The following is a 19,547-nucleotide window of genomic DNA, read 5'->3' as shown; positions in this document are numbered from 1 at the left end:
GGAGCTTCCTGTAGCCAATTGGAAACTGCGCCTTGGTTCCCTAACATTTTGGAAGTCGAATGGATGTCTGGAACGGATTCCATTCGATTTCTGAGGTACTAGATTGGAGAACGATGCCTCTCTACATCTCTAGCACATCCCCCAAGATATACCTCTCAGGTCTCCCTCTCTTTTCTTTCTCGCGGGTTTGATGCACGTTTCCTGCTGTTGTTCCATAGATATATGGATAAAGGTAAAGGTAAAGGGACCCTGACCATTAGGTCCAGTCGTGACCGACTCTGGGGTTGCGGCACCCATCTCGCTCTATTGGCTGAGGGAGCAGGCGTACAGCTTCCGGGTCATGTGGCCAGCATGACTAAGCCGCTTCTGGCGAACCAGAGCAGCGCATGGAAATGCCGTTTACCTTCCCGCCGGAGCGGTACTATTTATCTACTTGCACTTCGTGCTTTCGAACTGCTAGGTTGGCAGGAGCAGGGACCGAGCAACGGGAGCTCACCCTGTCGTGGGGATTCGAACCGTCGACCTTCTGATCAGCAAGCTATTAAACAGGTGAAGAGTTCCGAGCACAGAAAATGGGGCCTGTGAATAAACATCGGCTCTGCTATCTGGGGCTGATAAGAGCCGATGGTCAGCAATGTATGTAGGGCGCCAGGAAGGCTGAAACTAAATGCGAGGATGAAGTTTCTGATGGGAAGAGCAGTTCTGACAGCAAAATGTTCTCCATTGGAAGGTAGTAGACTCTCCTTCCCTGGAGGTTCTTAAGCAGCGGTTGAAGAGCCATCTGTCATGGATGCTATGGTTGAGATTCTTGTACTGCAGGGGGTTGGACTAAATGACCCTTGGGGGCCCCTCCCACTCTATGATTCTATGAAAACTGCGTACCCAGAAATTCAGGGTTAGGATTTGAGTACCACCTGACTGTAGCGGAAACATCTAAGTGGTTTGCAAGAAATATTAAACCAAATATTAAATTAAATAAGAAATGATAGTTGAAAACATTTAACAATAATAAGTCAAGATAGCATAATAATAATAATAATAATAATAATAATAATAATAATAATAATAATAATAATTTTTTATTTATACCCCGCCCTTCCTGGTTCAGAAAACCAGGCTCAGGGCAGCTAACAACAAATTTAAAACACTTAATTGTTGCAACAAAAAACAGCATAAAGTACAGTATAAAATGTGAATAACAATAAATTCAGAATTCAAAAATCAATTTAGGGGGGAAATCCATCCAATAAACATTAGGTGATCACCAGGGCTAGCTGGGTAAATTAGTCCTATTTGGGCCAGTGAGGAGACCAGGGGAGAATTAGCTGCGGGATCCCAGAGCGGGTAATCTTCATAAAAAGGGGAGAGGGAGGGAAGGAAGGGGAATAAAAGATCAGGCTAAGTTCAAGCTGAAAGCCAGGCAGAATAGCTTTGTAGGCATGGCTAAACAAATATATCTTAAGCATATTCAGCGAAGGCACATGCCTGGTGTCAATAGGTTTCACAATGATCTGGAGATCTCCTGGAACAAATCCTCCAGAACTGACTTCCTGCGATTAAGGAAGGCAAAGGGGAAAACAGCGCTTGCTTGCTTTAGGCAGCTGTCATCTGACCTCCCTGCAAACAAACCAAGACAAACACTGACAAAGCACTGACAAAGCACTGACAAAGCTTAACCCACCTAGGAAACAAAACAGAATGAATGCTCAGAGGCAGGTGACTGGAAGTAACCTATGGCCAACGCCCCTGGCTTCTTTGCAGAGAATGAGCACACAAAGACCTCTTGTGATCAGCGCTGCTGGCCCACCAATCAGTGCATGGGTAGGCAAACTAAGGCCCGGGGGCCAGATCCGGACTAATTGCCTTCTAAATCCGGCCCGTGGGCGGTCCAGGAATCAGTGTGTTTTTACATGAGTAGAATATGTGGTTTTACTTTAAGTGCTTCTCTGGGTTATTTGTGGGGCATTGGAATTCGTTCATATATTTTTTCCAAAATATAGTCCGGCCCCCCCACAAGGTCTGAAGGACAGTGGACCATCCCCCTGCTGAAAAAGTTTGCTGACTCCTGAATCAGTGTGCAAATTGGGCACTGTTGTTTAGTTGTGTCCAACTCTTTGTGACCCCCTGGACCAGAGCACGCCAGGCACTCCTGTCTTCCACTGCCTCCTGCAGTTTGGTCAAACTCATGCTGGTAGCTTCGAGAACACTGTCCCACCATCTCGTTCTCTGTCGTCCCCTTCTCCTTGCGCCCTCCATCTTTCCCAACATCAGGGTCTTTTCCAGGGAGTCTTCTCTTCTCATGAGGTGGCCAAAGTATTGGAGCCTCAGCTTCAGGATCTGTCCTTCCAGTGAGCACTCAGGGCTGATTTCCTTAAGAATGGAGAGGTTTGATCTTCTTGCAGTCCATGGGACTCTCAAGAGTCTTCTCCAGCACCATAATTCAAAAGCATCAATTCTTCGACGATCAGCCTTTTTTATGGTCCAGCTCTCACTTCCATACATCACTACTGGGAAAATGATGGCTTTAACTATACAGACCGTTGTTGGAAAGGTGATGTCTCTGCTTTTTAAGATGCTGTCTAGGTTTGCCATCGCCTTTCTCCCAAGGAGCAGGCGTCTTTTAATTTCGTGACTGCTGTCACCATCTGCAGTGATTATGGAGCCCAAGAAAGTAAAATCTCACACTGCCTCCATTTTTCCCCCTTCTATTTGCCAGGAGGAGATGGGACCAGTGGCCATAACCTGTGGAAAATACTAATAAAATTTATTTAAAAAATTAAAAAAGAAAATCTACATCAGACATTCAGAAACCAACCAACCTGCTATCCCAGCCTGGTTAGCCCCCTAAAAACTCTGATACCCCATAATTAAATACAATATACTCCCATAGAGACTCCTTACACTGCATTTAAAACCAAAATCGTGTTTCGATAGAAACTGTTTCTCAGGTGGCTAGTCGTAGTCTTTATAACCCTGTACCTTCTTCCAGAAGGCAGAAGCTGAAAGAGATAATTTCCGGGGTGCGCACTATCCCGTGCTATCTCTGCAATTTCTTATGGCACCTGGAAGCATAGATTTGATCCAAGGTGGGAAGAGTGCACCCAATTATTCTCTCCGTAGTCTTTACAACCCTGGACAGAATTGTTTTTCCCCTGACCGTGCAGCTCCCAAACCACACACACAGACCATAAGTTAATACACTCTCAACAGTACAATGGTAAAATGCCATCAACAGGTCCTTTGAGAGATTGTTTTTCCAGAGGATTCTCAGAAAATATAACCTCTGCTATGCTCTCTTCATCAGGTCTTTGCTGTTTTCTCCCCAGGTTAGGTCATCTCTCAACTCCATTCCCACAAATCGAGGTGGCGCTGTGGGTTAAACCATAGAGCCTAGGACTTGCCAATAAGAAGGTCGTTGGTTCGAATCCCTACGATGGGGTGAGCTCCTGTTCCTCGGTCCCCGCTCCTGCCCACCTAGCAGTTCGAAAGCACAAAGTGCAAGTAGATAAATAGGTAGGAAGGTAAACGGCGTTTCCGTGCTCTGCTCTGGTTCGCCAGAAGCAGCTTAGTCATGCTGGCCACATGACCCGGAAGCTGTACGCCCGGCTCCCTCGGCCAGTAAAGCGAGATGAGCGCCGCAACCCCAGAGTCGGTCACAACTGGACCTAATGGTCAGGGGTCCCTTTACCTTTACGCCGCGTCCATCAGCTCTTAAGCCACTGCACTAGGTTGACCAGCTTAAGTGTTTGAAGCTCCCCCCCCCTTATTTGCAACCATAATTTACCATGTTGTTCAGGTACTGGGCAGTTCTAGACAGGGAGAAACGCTTTAGACTTGCTGGATCAGACCAAAATCCAGCAAATTGTCTCTGAAATCCTGAAGGTGAAGGGACCCCCCTGAAACATTCCAAGCGACAAGAGAAAGGGACTGGCCCTGCTTTTTGGTGAGTTTGTGGTGTCTATGGCTCTTTAAAAAATAGAGAAAGGGAGGTGGGAATAGACGTTATTGAGGTTAGGGAAAAGCGAGGCCAGCCTGCTCATGAGGCAAGGTGAGGCGGTCACCTCAGGTGGCAGATCTAGCCTCCTCCACACACACACACACACACACACCTGCCTCCACCATGCCTGCTAATATGCCAGAGATGGCTTTCTTTGCAGCAGCCCCTACATTGTGGAATCCCCTCCCCTGAGAGTGATGCATATTTATTTACAGTGGTACCTCGGGTTAAGTACTTAATTCGTTCCGGAGGTCCGTTCTTAACCTGAAACTGTTCTTAACCTGAAGCACCACTTTAGCTAATGGGGCCTCCTGCTGCCGTTGCGCCGCAGGAGCATGATTTCTGTTCTCATCCTGAAGCAAAGTTCTTAACCCGAGGTACTATTTCTGGGTTAGCGGAGTCGGTAACGTGAAGCGTATGTAACCTGAAGCGTATGTAACCCGAGGTACCACTCTATTTCATTTATATTCCACCCCTTCGACCAAGAAGCTCAAGGTAGCATGCATGGCTCTCTGCACCCTCAACTGAAGCCCCACAGCGGCCTTGCGAGATAGGCTACCCGGGGGGGTCGCCCTGTGAACTTTCTGGTGGACTGCGGGTTTGAACCTTGGCCTCTCGGGTCACTGCACTAGGAAGCAGAAATGTGAATTCACCCTAAGAAATTGCTTAGCAGCTGAACCCACTGTTAACAGTTAAATTTCCTGAGCCAGGAATGTTTACTTATGTTAAATCACCATGTACTTTTAACACAGGCTTTCTCTCCTCTGGCAGTAGCTCTCATGTGATTGGCTGACTGTGAGTCACATGAGAGAGGCATTCCATTCTGTTGTGACTGTTATTCCAGTAACTGTCTTTTTTTTTTTTTTTTAAACTGCTTTCTCACTGTGTATGTGAGAGGGGCTGGATGCTGAGAGAGGCGATGTTGTGTCACTGATCTGTCTGATGTGAAACAGAGGAAGATCCCGAAACATTAATAGGGAGAAACCTGTGCAGGAGCTCTCTGTAAAACTCTGGTGCAAGTCTCAACAGTTATGTTCTTAAGTCTAAGTCAGTGTTTCCCAACCTTTTTTGGGCAAAGGCACACTTGTTTCATGAAAAAAATCTCGAGGCACACCACCATTACAGCCCCGTGACGTCAGCGCGCAGCGTCACGCCTGGAGGGACATGAATTGCTAGCAAATTACATAATCACCTCCTTGAGGGCTGGCTCATCTTCTCCGAAGGCAGAACCCCATTAATTAACAGCACAGACTCACACCATAGCCAAGACGAGGGGGGGAAACCTCAGTCATGCACATGTGGGGGCTAAATGAGGACGAAGACCGGGCAGAGAGCAGGGTTCAAATCACCCCACCTGGCCAGGACAATCCCTGGGTGCTCCCTTGGGCCACTCGCCTGACCCACCTCGCAGGGCTGTTGTTGCGAGGATAACACGGGGAGAACCACGCGCGCCCCCGGGAGCTCCTTGGAGGAGAAAGCGGGCGATGAATGCAATGCACGAAATATATGAGAGGTGACCAGGTTTTGCAGGTGAGGGGCCCCCGCCAGCCTCCGCTTCCAACACCCGGCGCAACGACGCCGAAGTTTCCCCCCGGGCTCGGCTCGGGGAGCACCGGTGCTCCCCCCGCGGCTCCCCTTCGCCCTCCCGGCTCTCTCTGCCGCCCACTGGGCACCCCCCTCACCTGCCAAGTCCGGAGCGCCGGTGAAAGTTGCATGCATGCATGCAGGGCGCCGCGTTGCCATTGCATTGCACTGCACTCCATGCAATGCCTGCACGCATGCATTGCCTTGCACGCCCGCCAAGGGGTCTCCCCGCGGTCCGATGCGTCCCCTCCGGCGCGGATGCAGCATTGCAAAAATAAAAAAACCCCGACGCAGCCCTACCTGGGGGGCAGCCTCCGCCTCCGCCGCTCCGCCTCCGCGGGGATCCCCGGGCTCCATCCTGCCGCCCGATCTCCGGAGGGCGCAGGCAGGCTGTGCGGGGTCTGCGTGGAAGAGCCCCTGCCCGCCCGGCTGCCGCCGCTGCGCTCATTCCATGGCTGGGAGAAGAGCGCTTCAAATAAAACGCCCGGCCCGCCAGGCCACGCTGGGAAACGTAGTTCGCGCACCCCGCACGGGCACGGAGCCCAAGGGCGAGGGGACTACGGATCCCGGCAGCCCCCGCGCCGGGGACAGGAGGAGAGGCTGGGTGCAGGGATGGAGGGACGGGTGGGCGAGCGAGTGAGTGAGTGGCAGCCGCCAAGCCTTGGCCGAGAGCCAGGAAGGGCCTCCCCAGAGGAGGAGGAGGAGGAGGAGGAGGAGGGAGGCGCAGAGCGGGAGGGAGGGAGGGAACCCCAGGGGTCATCTAGTGAAAATTTGACTTTAAAAAAAAAATCTTTCAATTTTTAAATTTTTCCCGCGGCACAGCAGGCAACATCTCGCGGCACACTAGTGTGCCGCGGAACACTGGTTGGGAAACACTGGTCTAAGTAAATCTCAGTCTACAATTCAAGTGGGAACATACCCATGTTTGAATAAGCATGAGATTGTAAATATATTCTTCTCATATGTTCATGAAAGCAAAGTTCTTCTGAATATTCTGGACATTGTATAGTCTTTACAAAGAAGCTATCAATCACCTAGAAGTTATTTGGATATCATCAAAATTTGTGGAATCCCCTCCCCCGACAGGGATGCATATTTATTTATTTGTTTTATATCCCATCTCTATTTATCTCCCTGTGATCATGGGGTTCCTTGGAGGAAAGGGTGTGTGCAGTATATGTGGCTGCTGTTTTTCTGAGTCTGAAATTAAACACAAGCAATAGGAAGCAAAACCTTTAATAAACATTTCAACCGCATGAAATACACTCCAATGTCTGCTGATATATATAAAAGCAGAAATGCTCCTTAGAAATCTATAGATGGAACTTCCTAATCCTTAACTTCCAATTATACTAGGGGCCATATTTGTATAAATGGAAATGTCTCACCATCCCCTAGAATTTGCTCTGTCCTCTCACTAGAACTTTAATTTAGCAGGCTCTTCATTTCCAGAGCGGACACTGATGTAGAAAACCACCTCAGTGACTCTGAACAGAATGAAAGAAGACTGGCTGTTTAGTTTTTGCATTTCAGGATAACTGCCTCAAGAGAGTAATATTCTTTCCAAGGAGAAGCCAGATTTGTAGATAAGCAATTGGCTGGTACTTGTGTCAGTCATGATACACCTTCCCATTTTTGGGCCGGTGACATGGACGGTAATGATTGGGTGACTCTTGTGTCAGTTAGGACACCAACCTGTCGGCCCTCCCTACTCTCCAGTCATGCTCACTACACGAGTCAGTGCAGGAGCTAAGCAAGCAAAATAATAATAATAAACCTGTTTTGATGTACATCTTCTGTCTGTGCTGTCCTCCCTTAGTCAGAAAGGGTCAGGTGGGCTTTACGGGGCACCCAAAACAAGGGCAGGAGGGTCTCTCCTGAGAAGGGGGCTTCTGAGAACGTGTAGAGGAGGGCCGCCCTATCTGCATCGTAAAAGGACACCCGTCCCCCTTCACAGTTCAGGGCCACTCGGATCCTCTCGGGCTCCTTGCTCAGGGTCATAGCAGCGTGGGAGGACGCCTTGTATTCTCCTGCCCACTTCCCCAGACCCCAGACCCCTTCCTCAGGACCAAACGTGATCTGACCCTTCCTCTTCACAGACTTCCTGGCCACCCCCACAGCCCAGCCCACCTCACTCCCCACAACGACCTCCCAGAAATGTCTTCCGCCTGTGAACCCCTCGCCTCCCAGGACATAGGGATGCTTGTCGAATCTCTCGCAATTGTTGGGCAGATCTTGTTCCTCATCGCCAAATCTCACTCTCTTACGGTCCTCAGACAGGATGAGGTGGGGATGGGCTGTGTCCGGATCCAAAGTTACGTTTTCTGTGGAAGCAGATGAGGAAAGGGAAGAGAGACAGGCTTACGTGACAGGAACAGCATTTCCTCCCAAATTAACAGGGCTTCTAAGCACTGCATTTGGAAACGAGATGCTTAAAAAATAACAATTCACATTTACACAAGGCTTTTTAGTTCTTCAAAGCACTTCACATGTGCTATCTACAGTGGTACCTCGGGTTAAGAACTTAATTTGTACTGGAGGTCCGTCTTAACCTGAAACTGTTCTTAACCTGAGGTACCACTTTAGCTAATGGGGCCTTCCGCTGCCGCCACACGATTTCTGTTCTCATCCTGAAGCAAAGTTCTTAACCCGAGGTACTATTTCTGGGTTAGTGGAGTTTGTAACCTGAAGCGTCTGTAACCTGAGGTACCACTGTAGTTATAAACCTTACAAAGAGCCTTAAGGCAAATCCGTATTATTATCATCCCCATTTTTCAGATAGGAGGACTGAGGGTGACATAGAACAGCTTGTCTAAGGCCAATCGGTGAGTAGGTGGCAAAGGGGAGATTCAAAGCAGGGAGTCCCTGATTCGTAGCTCAATCTTTTCAGCCAACGTTCCAGCAAAGACCTCGCTTGAAACCTCAGGAAAAACTGGCAACGAAAGATATCCTCCTTGTGAGCATGACCCAGGTTTCAATTATTCATGTAAAATACTTTATAACCTGCCGTTTGAGGCACAAAAAAATACAACAGAACTATTTCTGTGTTTTCCCACTTATGAAAATGGGGGATGGTGGATTACTTAGCCTCTCTCGACACTCCCCACAAGTGAAGTGGCCAGTTTGAGTCTCTGAAAGCTCCTGTTTGGATGACTAGCTCCCAGGTTATGTGGCTGGGCTTGGGCATTTTATTGCCAAAATCCAGTTCTGGAGGGAGCAAGTCTTGTTGATTCCTTTTCTGCACCTTTTCCAGCTGTTGGAATATCCCTTTTGTTGGTGCCCAGCACTAGGCCAAGCTGAACTTCGGCCTCCACATCCAGCAATTTCTCCCCCATGTTGACTTCAATGTCTAAAATCCTTGGTAGAGGACAAGGATCCTGAGATCACGTTAAGGGTAGCCAAATTCTGTGCGATTTCCATAAAACTTAGGGAACAAGCTGTGCTATCATAATGATTAAGGTTTTAATTTTAGGTTATACAGTGGTACCTCGGGTTAAGTACTTAATTCGTTCCGGTGGTCCGTTCTTAACCTGAAACTGTTCTTAACCTGAAGCACCACTTTAGCTAATGGGGCCTCCTGCTGCCGCCGGAGCACGATTTCTGTTCTCATCCTGAGGTAAAGTTCTTAACCTGAGGTACTATTTCTGGGTTAGCGGAGTCTGTAACCTGAAGCGTATGTGTCAGGGTTTTAGGGAGAGAGGAGACAGAGAGCGAGGGCGAGGAGGAAGAGGACGACAACGAGCCGAGGTTGTCCCAAAGTCCGTCTAGCGAATCAGAGGATTCCCAGAAGGGAGCCCCCCTGGTCAGGCCAAGGGGCAATAGAGAGGGAAGCAGTCAGAAAGAGGGGAACGAAGAGGGAATCCCCAGTGGGAGTGGCAAAGCGGGACCAGCTCCCCCGTCGGAAAGGAGTGGAGGGGGGGGAGTTGCCAGTGTGTCAGAAAGAGCAGGACAGGAAGGAGGAAGGGGGAGGAGTTCGGAGCAAGACGTCCTGCCTGAAAGGGAGGAGTGTAGTACCGAGAGCAGCGTAACTGTAGAAAGGAAGGTCAGAGGCAACGTACGCGCGCCAAGTTCAAATATAGAGGCGCGCGGAAATGAGGAGAGCTCTGAGGAGGAGCCTGGTGCCAAAGCACGAAGGAGGGGGGAGCAGGCGGGAGAAGACTCAGCCTCTGGGGAGTCCCGGAAAGAGGGAAGACAGGGGGGCAGGAAGACCCTGCGGAAAAGGAAAGAGAGGAAAAGGTGGAGCAGTACAAGCCTCTTAAATTGGTGCAGGGGAGGGACGGACTCAGAGGGGACTTCTAACATCTAAGGGTAACAGATGCGGAGCCACGGAGTTGGGATGTAATGGCTACAATGATCTTCAATAAATCCTTTTGTACATAACTTGGACTGGACTTTGGTCTCTTGTGAGCTGGGACCTCGGGTGGCTCTGACAGAAAGTCCCCTCCACAGAACGCAAATTTTTTTTTTTTTTGCAAAGCTCACAAACGGTAACGGCCATGAGTGCGGAGGATCAGCTGACAGCGCTGCGGAATACAGTGTCCGAACTCACAGCTGCAGTCCTTGCGTCTCAGAGGAAGCATGACGAAATGGAGAAGCGCTGCCAAGACCTGCAAACAAGGTGGGAGCGTGCAAGCAGGGAAGGGTTCCCAGGGTCCAGATCAGAGGGAATTGGACTTGGAAGGAGAGGGGGCAGCCTAGTCACCCACTTCGATGGGAACCTGAAGCATTATCCCAGTTTCAAAGCAGACGTTTTGTATGCATTGCACTTGCTTCGTCATGCCTTTAAAGATGAGGAGGAGAAAGTGAGGGATTTGTTCTGGGAGGGTCTCAGCGGTCCCATTAAGGATGAACTTGCCAGGGGAGACAGACCTCAGACCCTGGAGGAACTTGTGCAGAGGGCTTTATCGATTGGGATAAGGCACGAGGGGCGTCTTTGGCACAATGAGGAAGAACGGCAGGTGCGTCCACCAGCGAGGACGTCTTCTTTCATCCCCAGGGAGTTCCGTCAGTCACATCCCTCGCCGCTGGGCAGGCAGGGGGAGGAGCCGATGGAACTTGGTGGTGCTAAGGCTCAAGCAACAGCCAGAGCCCCGGCTTCCGGTGCAGTAAAGGCGAAGCCTCCTAGAGGGACCAGGAAGTGTTACATCTGCGACAGTGCACTGCACATGGCGAAAGAGTGTCCCCAGAGGCTCCAGAAGCACACTGCAGCTTTAGCAACGGTAGCAGCAGAAGTGACCCAAGAAGAGGAGCCTCAGGGAAACGGCAATGCCTGGCTGGAAGCACAAATGCTGGGGCTCAGCCAGGCGGATCTGTAGAACAGTCCTCAGCATTTTTGCAACCTACAGACCCTTTACCACCCAAGCCAGCAGTGCAGCTCACCGCAACACTGCAGTTGCCAGATGGGACCCCCATAGAAGTGCCCCTCACGATCGATTCCGGGAGCAACGCCGATTTCGTGGGGATGCAATTTGTCAAGCAGCATCGCATAGCGCTTCTGCCAGCCACAACACCTCTGAACGTAGTCACGGTGGATGGCAGGAAATTGCTTGGAGGGCAAGTGGTGCATCAGACGCCTCCCATGGTGATGCGGATTGGAGATCACCGGGAAGTCATTAGCTTCAATGTCACCCACCTGTCTGACACGCCTATAGTATTGGGCATGAGTTGGCTGGAGAGACACGGTCCTGCTGTAGCGTGGTACCAACGCCAGATCACCTTTTGCTCATCGTACTGTGCTCAAAACTGCATCCAGTCGTGCCAGGAGGAGGGGGCTGAGCAGCAGCTGCGACTGGGCATGGTGCAGGCAGTACCTAGCAAGTACGAAGGGTTCCTGGAGGTTTTCTGCGAGAAGGAAGCTGACCAGTTGCCGCCCCACAGACCCTATGATTGTGCCATCGACCTGGTGCCAGGGGCGCAGTTGCCGACTGCAAAGCTGTATTCCATGTCTGAGGATGAGATGCAAGAGCTCAGAGAGTTCATAGAGCACAATTTGCAGCGCGGATTCATCCGGGAATCGAAAGCGGTGGGGGGCAGTCCTGTTTTCTTTGTAAAGAAAAAGGACACGCCCCAAAAAAGACTTATTGTGGACTATAGGTCCATAAACAGTATGACCAAGCCCAAGGCCTTCCCCATGCCCAAGATAGATGATCTCCTGGCAACCGTAAGGAAGGGGAAGATCTTCACCAAGTTGGATCTGCGTGGAGCGTATAACCTCATACGCATCCGGGAGGGCGATGAGTGGAAGACGGCCATGTTCACGCCTCTGGGCACGTATGAATACAGAGTTATGCCATTTGGTCTCCAAAATGGATCTCACGTCTTCCAAGCCTTTATGCATCACGTGCTAGCGGGACTTCAATACAAGAAATGCGTGTGTTTCCTCGACGACATCCTGATCTTTTCGGAAACGGAGGAGGCCCATGAGAAGGACGTAAAGGAAGTCCTGCAAAGACTACGGGAGAACAGGCTCTACGCCAAGTTAGAGAAGTGCCAGTTTGATGTGACGGAGGTGGATTTCCTAGGCTACAAGCTGTCTGACAAGGGGCTGGCCATGGACAGCGCCAAGGTCCGCGCGGTGTTGGACTGGAAGAGCCCCCGCAATCGGAAGGAAGTCCAGAGATTCATCGGCTTCGCCAACTTCTACCGCAAATTCATCAGAGGTTTTGCAAAGGAGACGGCAGCGATCACGGACACTCTGAGTTCCAAGAAGAAGAGGTTCGTGTGGACGGAACAGGCAGAGCGCTCTTTTCGGAAGCTTAAAAGCCTTTTCGCCTCCGAGGAGCAGCTGCTGCACGTGAATCCAGGCAAGCCCATGCGAGTAGAGACCGACGCGTCAGACAGAGCAGTTGGAGCCGTACTCCTGCAAGAAGATCCACATGGCAACTGGAGACCCGGTGCCTTTTACTCCAGAAAGCTCAGCAAAGCGGAGCAAAACTACACCATATGGGACAGGGAGCTGTTAGCCATTCACGCAGCTTTCAAAGCGTGGCGACACTTCCTCATAGGAGCCAAGCACACAGTACAGGTCCGCACGGATCACAAGAACCTAGAGTATTGGCACACGGCGAAGCTCCAAAGCCAGAGGCACATGCGCTGGGCGGAATTCTTCGCGGATTTCGACTTTCGGATAGAGTACGTCCCAGGAGATTCCAACGTTATAGCCGATGCGCTATCCAGGAAACCGCAATATCTCGATGAAGCGGCGCCTGTAGCAGCCAAGCACATTTTCGCACCGCAGGCGTGGTCGTGCGCTGCCGCCACAGTAGATCTGGACGCGGTGCGACGCGCGTTGCAAGTGGATCAGTTCGCACAGTCCAAGATGGAGGAATTGCGCAGAGGTGTGCAGAGTGGCGAAGAGTTCCAACTACGCGACGGGCTGCTAACTCGCAAAGGTGCCCTCTACGTGCCAAGCGACGAGCTTCGCGCAAAGGTTCTGCAGCAGTTGCACGACGCCCCCAGTGCGGGCCACTTCGGTAAGGAGAAGACAATAGAACTGGTGGCAAGAGACTTTTGGTGGCCCCGGATGCGTGGAGAGGTAGCGGATTACGTCGCCAGGTGTGACACTTGTCAGAGGTTCAAGCCAGTACACCAGAAGCCAGCGGGGCTGTTGGAACCGCTGGAAACGCCGCAGCAACCGTGGGAGAGGGTAGCTCTGGACTTCGTTACTGACCTGCCCAGCTCCAGGGGGAAGACGGCGGTACTGGTGGTTGTGGACCTGTTCACCAAGATGGCGCACTTCATTCCATGCGCAAAGGTGGCGACGGCGGAACAGACTGCCAAACTCTTCATCGATCACGTGTTCAAGGTGCATGGGCTGCCGCAGTCCATCCTGTCCGACAGGGGGCGCCAGTTTGTTTCCAATTTTTGGCAGAAGCTTTTAGGTATCCTGAACGTCAAGATCAACCTTACGTCGGCGAGACACCCACAAACCAACGGCCAAGCTGAGAGGGTCAACGCGATCATGCAGCAGTACCTGAGATGTTACGCCAACCAGCGACCAGCAGTTTGGGTGGACTACCTGCCGATGGCAGAGTTTGCCTATAACAACACGAAGCACGCGTCCACGGGGGTGACGCCGTTTTTCGCGAACAACGGTCGTCATCCCAGAACCTTCCCGGGGTTCGTGGCACCGGGAGAGGGGGTGCCGCAAGGAGCTGACCAGTTTGCAGCGGAGCTGCAGGAGGTGCACGAAGAGTTGCGGAGACATTTAGAGCTGGCCAAGCAAGCATATAAGGTGCAGGCTGACAAAAACAGGAGAGAGGGAGAGGAGATCCAGGTGGGGGACTGGGTGTGGTTAGCGGCCCAAGCGATGCCAGCCAAGTCGTTGGCCAAGAAGAAGCTGGGGCACAGGCAGTTAGGGCCGTACCAGGTGGAGGCTAAAATCAACCCTGTAGCCTTTCGACTAGCCCTCCCCGAAGGTTCCAGAGTGCACCCGGTCTTTCATAGATCGGTGCTCACTCCCTACAAGGCACCGCACAGGTTTCAGGAGTCTGACACAGTCACGCAACAACACACTAAGTCACAGGAGAGGGAGAGGGCGCCTAGGGCCGAACCACTCAACGAGGTCACAGAGATCCTGGACTCGAGATGGGGGCAAGAGGGAGTAGAATATTTTCTAGTCAGAGAGGGTGCCCCAGTCAGTACCAATGGTTGGGTGCCGGGCTACGCCTTAGACGAACCTCTTTTAAAAGACGAGTTCCATGCCCTTTTCCCTCATAGACCCATGCCAGCCGAGTACTTTGATGACTGGCTCTTTACGCCCACATGTTCAGGCAGCACTTTCCACGGCTTTTCTTCAGCCGAAGAAAGGTCGCCGGACTCCAACTCGCCCAGGGGATCGTGTTCGGGGGTGGACACAGAACCCTCTTATTGGTGGGACGAGCAACCAGAGGAGGACTGGCGCAGGAAATGGCTGACGGGACCTTGGCAGGCAGCACCGGACCAGGTACCAATGGAGGAGGGAGAAGAGAACACCTTGGGTCAAGAACCCGAATTCGAACACTCGTACAACGAACTGCAAACAGAGGAGATGGAGGTGCAGAATCTGTATCCTGCGTCCGCCTCCGAAGAGCGGCAGCTTCCACAACCTGCACCCGATGAGCGGAAGGGGGGAAGGGGGGGCTTCGAGGGGGGGATGGATGTCAGGGTTTTAGGGAGAGAGGAGACAGAGAGCGAGGGCGAGGAGGAAGAGGACGACAACGAGCCGAGGTTGTCCCAAAGTCCGTCTAGCGAATCAGAGGATTCCCAGAAGGGAGCCCCCCTGGTCAGGCCAAGGGGCAATAGAGAGGGAAGCAGTCAGAAAGAGGGGAACAAAGAGGGAATCCCCAGTGGGAGTGGCAAAGCGGGACCAGCTCCCCCGTCGGAAAGGAGTGGAGGGGGGGGGAGTTGCCAGTGTGTCAGAAAGAGCAGGACAGGAAGGAGGAAGGGGGAGGAGTTCGGAGCAAGACGTCCTGCCTGAAAGGGAGGAGTGTAGTACCGAGAGCAGCGTAACTGTAGAAAGGAAGGTCAGAGGCAACGTACGCGCGCCAAGTTCAAATATAGAGGCGCGCGGAAATGAGGAGAGCTCTGAGGAGGAGCCTGGTGCCAAAGCACGAAGGAGGGGGGAGCAGGCGGGAGAAGACTCAGCCTCTGGGGAGTCCCGGAAAGAGGGAAGACAGGGGGGCAGGAAGACCCTGCGGAAAAGGAAAGAGAGGAAAAGGTGGAGCAGTACAAGCCTCTTAAATTGGTGCAGGGGAGGGACGGACTCAGAGGGGACTTCTAACATCTAAGGGTAACAGATGCGGAGCCACGGAGTTGGGATGTAATGGCTACAATGATCTTCAATAAATCCTTTTGTACATAACTTGGACTGGACTTTGGTCTCTTGTGAACTGGGACCTCGGGTGGCTCTGACAGTATGTAACCCGAGGTACCACTGTATGCTAGTGACTTAGCTTTAATTTACATATTTTTTAATGGTTGCTATATCTGTATTGTCCCTGTTATAAGGTAAAGGGATCCCTGACCATTAGGTCCAGTCATGGCTGACTCTGGGGTTGTGGCGCTCATCTTGCTTTATTGGCCGAGGGAGCCGTCGTACAGCTTCCGGGTCATGTGGCCAGCATGACTAAGGCGCTTCTGGCAAACCAGAGCAGCGCATGGAAACGCCGTTTTACCTTCCCACCGGAGCGGTACCTATTTATCTACTTGCACTGGCGTGCTTTCGAACTGCTAGCTTGGCAGGAGCAGGGACCGAGCAATGGGAGCTCACCCCGTCGCAGGGATTCAAACCACCGACCTTCCGATCGGCAAGTCCTAGGCTCTGTGGTTTAACCCACAGCGCCACCCACGTCCCTGTTATACCTAATTGTAAATTCAAAAGTATCCCTATCATGTTTTATGACTTCCTTGATATTGTGTGTGGGCTGGAACTGGTCTGTGACCGAAATAATAAAATTCATTCATCCCCCATGTTGGGAGATTGGGGGTGTGGGCAGGGGAGGGATAATGCAGCCAAAAGTGTTGCTGGAGAGACTGCTTTCATAGTCCTGGCAAAGCGGCTGCATTCATGGTTTTTCTTAGAGACGAGGCTAAATGATTATGGAATACCTGGAAGGCCATGAGAGGGGGAATGTTTCCCCTGCACATGATACTGTCATGCCAATGTCTGGGCATGAAGAAAACCTGGAGCTTGAGTGAGAGACAGAAAGACCTGAATTTGGACTGTGCAAATTTACAGCATTGCTGTCTCTTCCTGGAGGTCTGACGCAGACTTGGCTGCTGGAGAATTTAAGCAGTGAACCTATGCTCAACCTGTGTATATTGGTAAATGAATTTAAAGGCCTCCATTGAGTTAAGAAGGAAACCATTGGACTGAACTGTGCAAAAACGCTTGTGAAGGATAGATTCTTGGAACTTTTCTTTCCCACAGTGATGTGGGGCGATTGTGCCACACCCCAGTTAAAATATATAGGTTCTTCTGAACAGTGAAAAGCCTGCGAAGGCAGACAGGGAGCACATTTTGGGAACAGAGCCCCACTCTGTCCAGTGGGTTCGTCTTTTGAGAGGCGGATCTCATCTCCTCTGGAAATATGGGCCACCATCAGACCCCAAAATAACATACCTTGCTGCAGCTGAAATCCAGATCCCAGAGTGTCTGTGGAAGAAAAAAAGAACACTGTCATCCTCACAACGAATCTGGGAACAACGCCACAATATTGCAGCATGCTATAAGTGAGGGCAAGGATGATGTGTTGGTGCCAAGGGTCAGCCCTTTTGTTGTTGTTGTTGTTGTTGTTTAGTCGTTTAGTCGTGTCCGACTCTTCGTGATCCCATGGACCAGAGCATGCCAGGCACTCCTGTCTTCCACTGCCTCCCGCGGTTTGGTCAAACTCATGCTGGTAGTTTCGAGAACACTGTCCAACCATCTCGTCCTTTATCGTCCTCTTCTCCTTGTGCCCTCCATCTTTCCCAGCATCAGGGTCTTTTCCAGGGAGTCTTCTCTTCTCATGAGGTGGCCAAAGTATTGGAGCTTCAGCTTCACGATCTGTCCTTCCAGTGAGCACTCAGGGCTGATTTCCTTCAGAATGGAGAGGTTTGATCTTGCAGTCCATGGGACTCTCAAGAGTCTCCTCCAGCACCATAGTTCAAAAGCATCAATTTTTCGGTGATGAGCCTACTTCATGGTCCAGCCCTCACTTCCATACATCACTACTGGGAAAACCATAGCTTTAACTATACGGACCTTTACATCACATTTTTTCAGGGAGCAGGCCCTTCACCTAGAAAGTCTCTCCCCCCCCCCAATCTCCAGCATCCATGAGGAGCCTTCAGATTCAGGCAACGCAAGCCTAGAGACCTCCACACCAGTTGCTCTTTTACAACCCCCCCCCAGGTCATAATAAAAGGGGGCAGCAAACCCAAAAGAAGCGACAGGGTTGCACTGCCCAGCTACCAACAAACTCACAGAAGTGCAGATTTGGAAGCGACCTCAAGAAATCATCTAGTCCAACCCCTTACAATGCAGGAATCCTGCCTACAGCCATCCCTGGGTGGGCTCGAACCACCTACCTTCTGGTTAGCAGCTGGACACACTGACTTATCGCACCACCAGAGATTTGCGCTTGGGAAATGTGAGACTTACTTGGGAAATTTGCGAGATTATGTCTCAGGACCTGTGCAGATCCAAAGCCTGGATGAGGCCTTGGGAAAGGACAGAGCCTCCAGCTCATAAGCAAAGGGGCTAATAATAATAAATAATAATAAATATTTTTTATTTATACCCCACCCTTCCCGGTTCAAAAACCGGGCTCAGGGCAGCTAACAACAAATTTAAAACACTTAATTGTAAAAGCAGCATAAAATACAATGTAAAAACACGAATAACAATAAAATTCTAAATTCAGAGATCAATTTAGGAGAAATAAGCAATCAGATAATCCCCAGGGCTAGCTGGCTGAACTGGTCCTACTTGGGCCAGCGAGGAGGCCAGGGGAGAATTAGCTTTGGGGTCTTCATAAAAGGGGAGGGGGAGGGAAGGGAAATAAAAGATCAGGCTGAATTCAGGCTAAGTGATTCGAGAAGTCCCCTTTTCAGTTGGGAAATAAAGTCAGGCCTCCATGCAAAGTGGATGGGGTGTTTTTGCTGTTTCCTAGAAATGTTTGCTGTCATTGGGAGGATGGGCTATTCTTTAGCAATGTCCACTGCTTGTGGTGGGTGGTGGGATGCGGGTGCTGCTGTGGCCTAAACCACAAAGCCTAGGGCTTGCCAATCAGAAGGCCGGTGGTTCGAATCCCCATGATGGGGTGAGCTCCCGTTGCTCGGTCCCTGCTCCTGCCCACCTAGCAGTTCAAAAGCACAAAGTGCAAGTAGATAAATAGGTACTGCTTCGGCAGGAAGGTAACAGAGTCGGCCACGACTGGACCCAATAGTCAGGGGTCCCTTTACCTTTACTGCTTGTGGCCATGGCTTCATAGAAGAGCTTGGCACAAAAATGGTCTCAGGTTCAACGCCTGGAAACTCCAGATTGGGATGGGAGAAACTCCTGCCTGGAATCCTGGAGTGGCTGCCAGCCAGTGTAGACAATACTAGGTGCGATCGAGCAATGGCCTGACTCAACCTGAGGCAGGTTCCTTTGCCGATTCACTCCCTGCTCCTATCCTTAAGCAATGGCAGATGCCGAAGCATTAATAGGTATAAATGAGCAGATTCCGTTTTGTAGGAGGGAGCTTTGACCAGAGCCTTTTTCCATAATGGAAGATAACTGCCTTTTCCTTAAACACTCAGCTCTCCCATTTTCCTCACACTGCTAATATGACAAGCAACCTGGAGCCTTTTATGAACATTTTTTCTTATCCCCCCCAATTTATTTACATATACATTTACACAATACATATACAGTGGTGCCCCGCAAGACGAATGCCTCGCAAGACAAAAAACTCGCTAGACGAAAGGGTTTTCCGTTTTTCGAGGTGCTTCGCAAGACGAATTTCCCTATGGGCTTGCTTTGCAAGACGAAAACGTCTTGCGAGTTCTTTCCCTTTTTTTTTTCCTTTTTCTAATCCGCTAAGCTGCTAATAGCGCTAATCCGCTAATGGCCGTGCTTCGCAAGACGAAAAAACCGCTAGACGAAGAGACTCGCGGAACGAATTATTTTCGTCTTGCGAGGCACCACTGTACATAACACACTACCTTATTTTCATAACATAAAACATACCTACATTACTCTATATAATACCTACCTATACTGTACATATCAACATACCTACACACCTACCCCACACAGACACCCACCAAGTGACTTGACCTCCAGCCGTTCTTGTTACGCTACTTTATTTTTCCAACTAACTTAAACACATTTCATTATTTCTTTAATCTCTTCTATCTTGACTTTACTCTCCTTTCACGCTAATCATTTTCTGGATTCACTCAATATCTGTCAGAAATTCTACTTTTCCCACATAAATTTTGATGCCTTCCTTAAAGATGC

At 50.6% G+C, this 19,547-nt stretch overlaps 1 protein-coding gene across 1 annotated transcript in view; it reads right to left on the bottom strand.

Annotated features, from left to right (window-relative positions):
- LOC309335195 (uncharacterized protein) overlaps positions 1 to 19,547 on the bottom strand; it is a gene marked incomplete at its 5' end in the record, with an annotated part of 74,281 nt that overhangs the window by 16,668 nt on the left and 38,066 nt on the right. The window contains 2 exons of the mRNA XM_081850069.1: positions 7,403 to 7,905; positions 16,683 to 16,715. Of these exons, the coding sequence (XP_081706195.1) occupies positions 7,403 to 7,905; positions 16,683 to 16,715 (536 nt within the window). The remainder of the gene's footprint in view (positions 1 to 7,402; positions 7,906 to 16,682; positions 16,716 to 19,547) is intronic.

Source organism: Podarcis erhardii (genome assembly GCF_964252035.2).
Source record: "Podarcis erhardii genome assembly, chromosome: 2".
NCBI lineage: Eukaryota > Metazoa > Chordata > Lepidosauria > Squamata > Lacertidae > Podarcis > Podarcis erhardii.
Note: the sequence above shows the minus strand (reverse complement) of the source record. Positions and strands in the feature narration are given on the sequence as shown.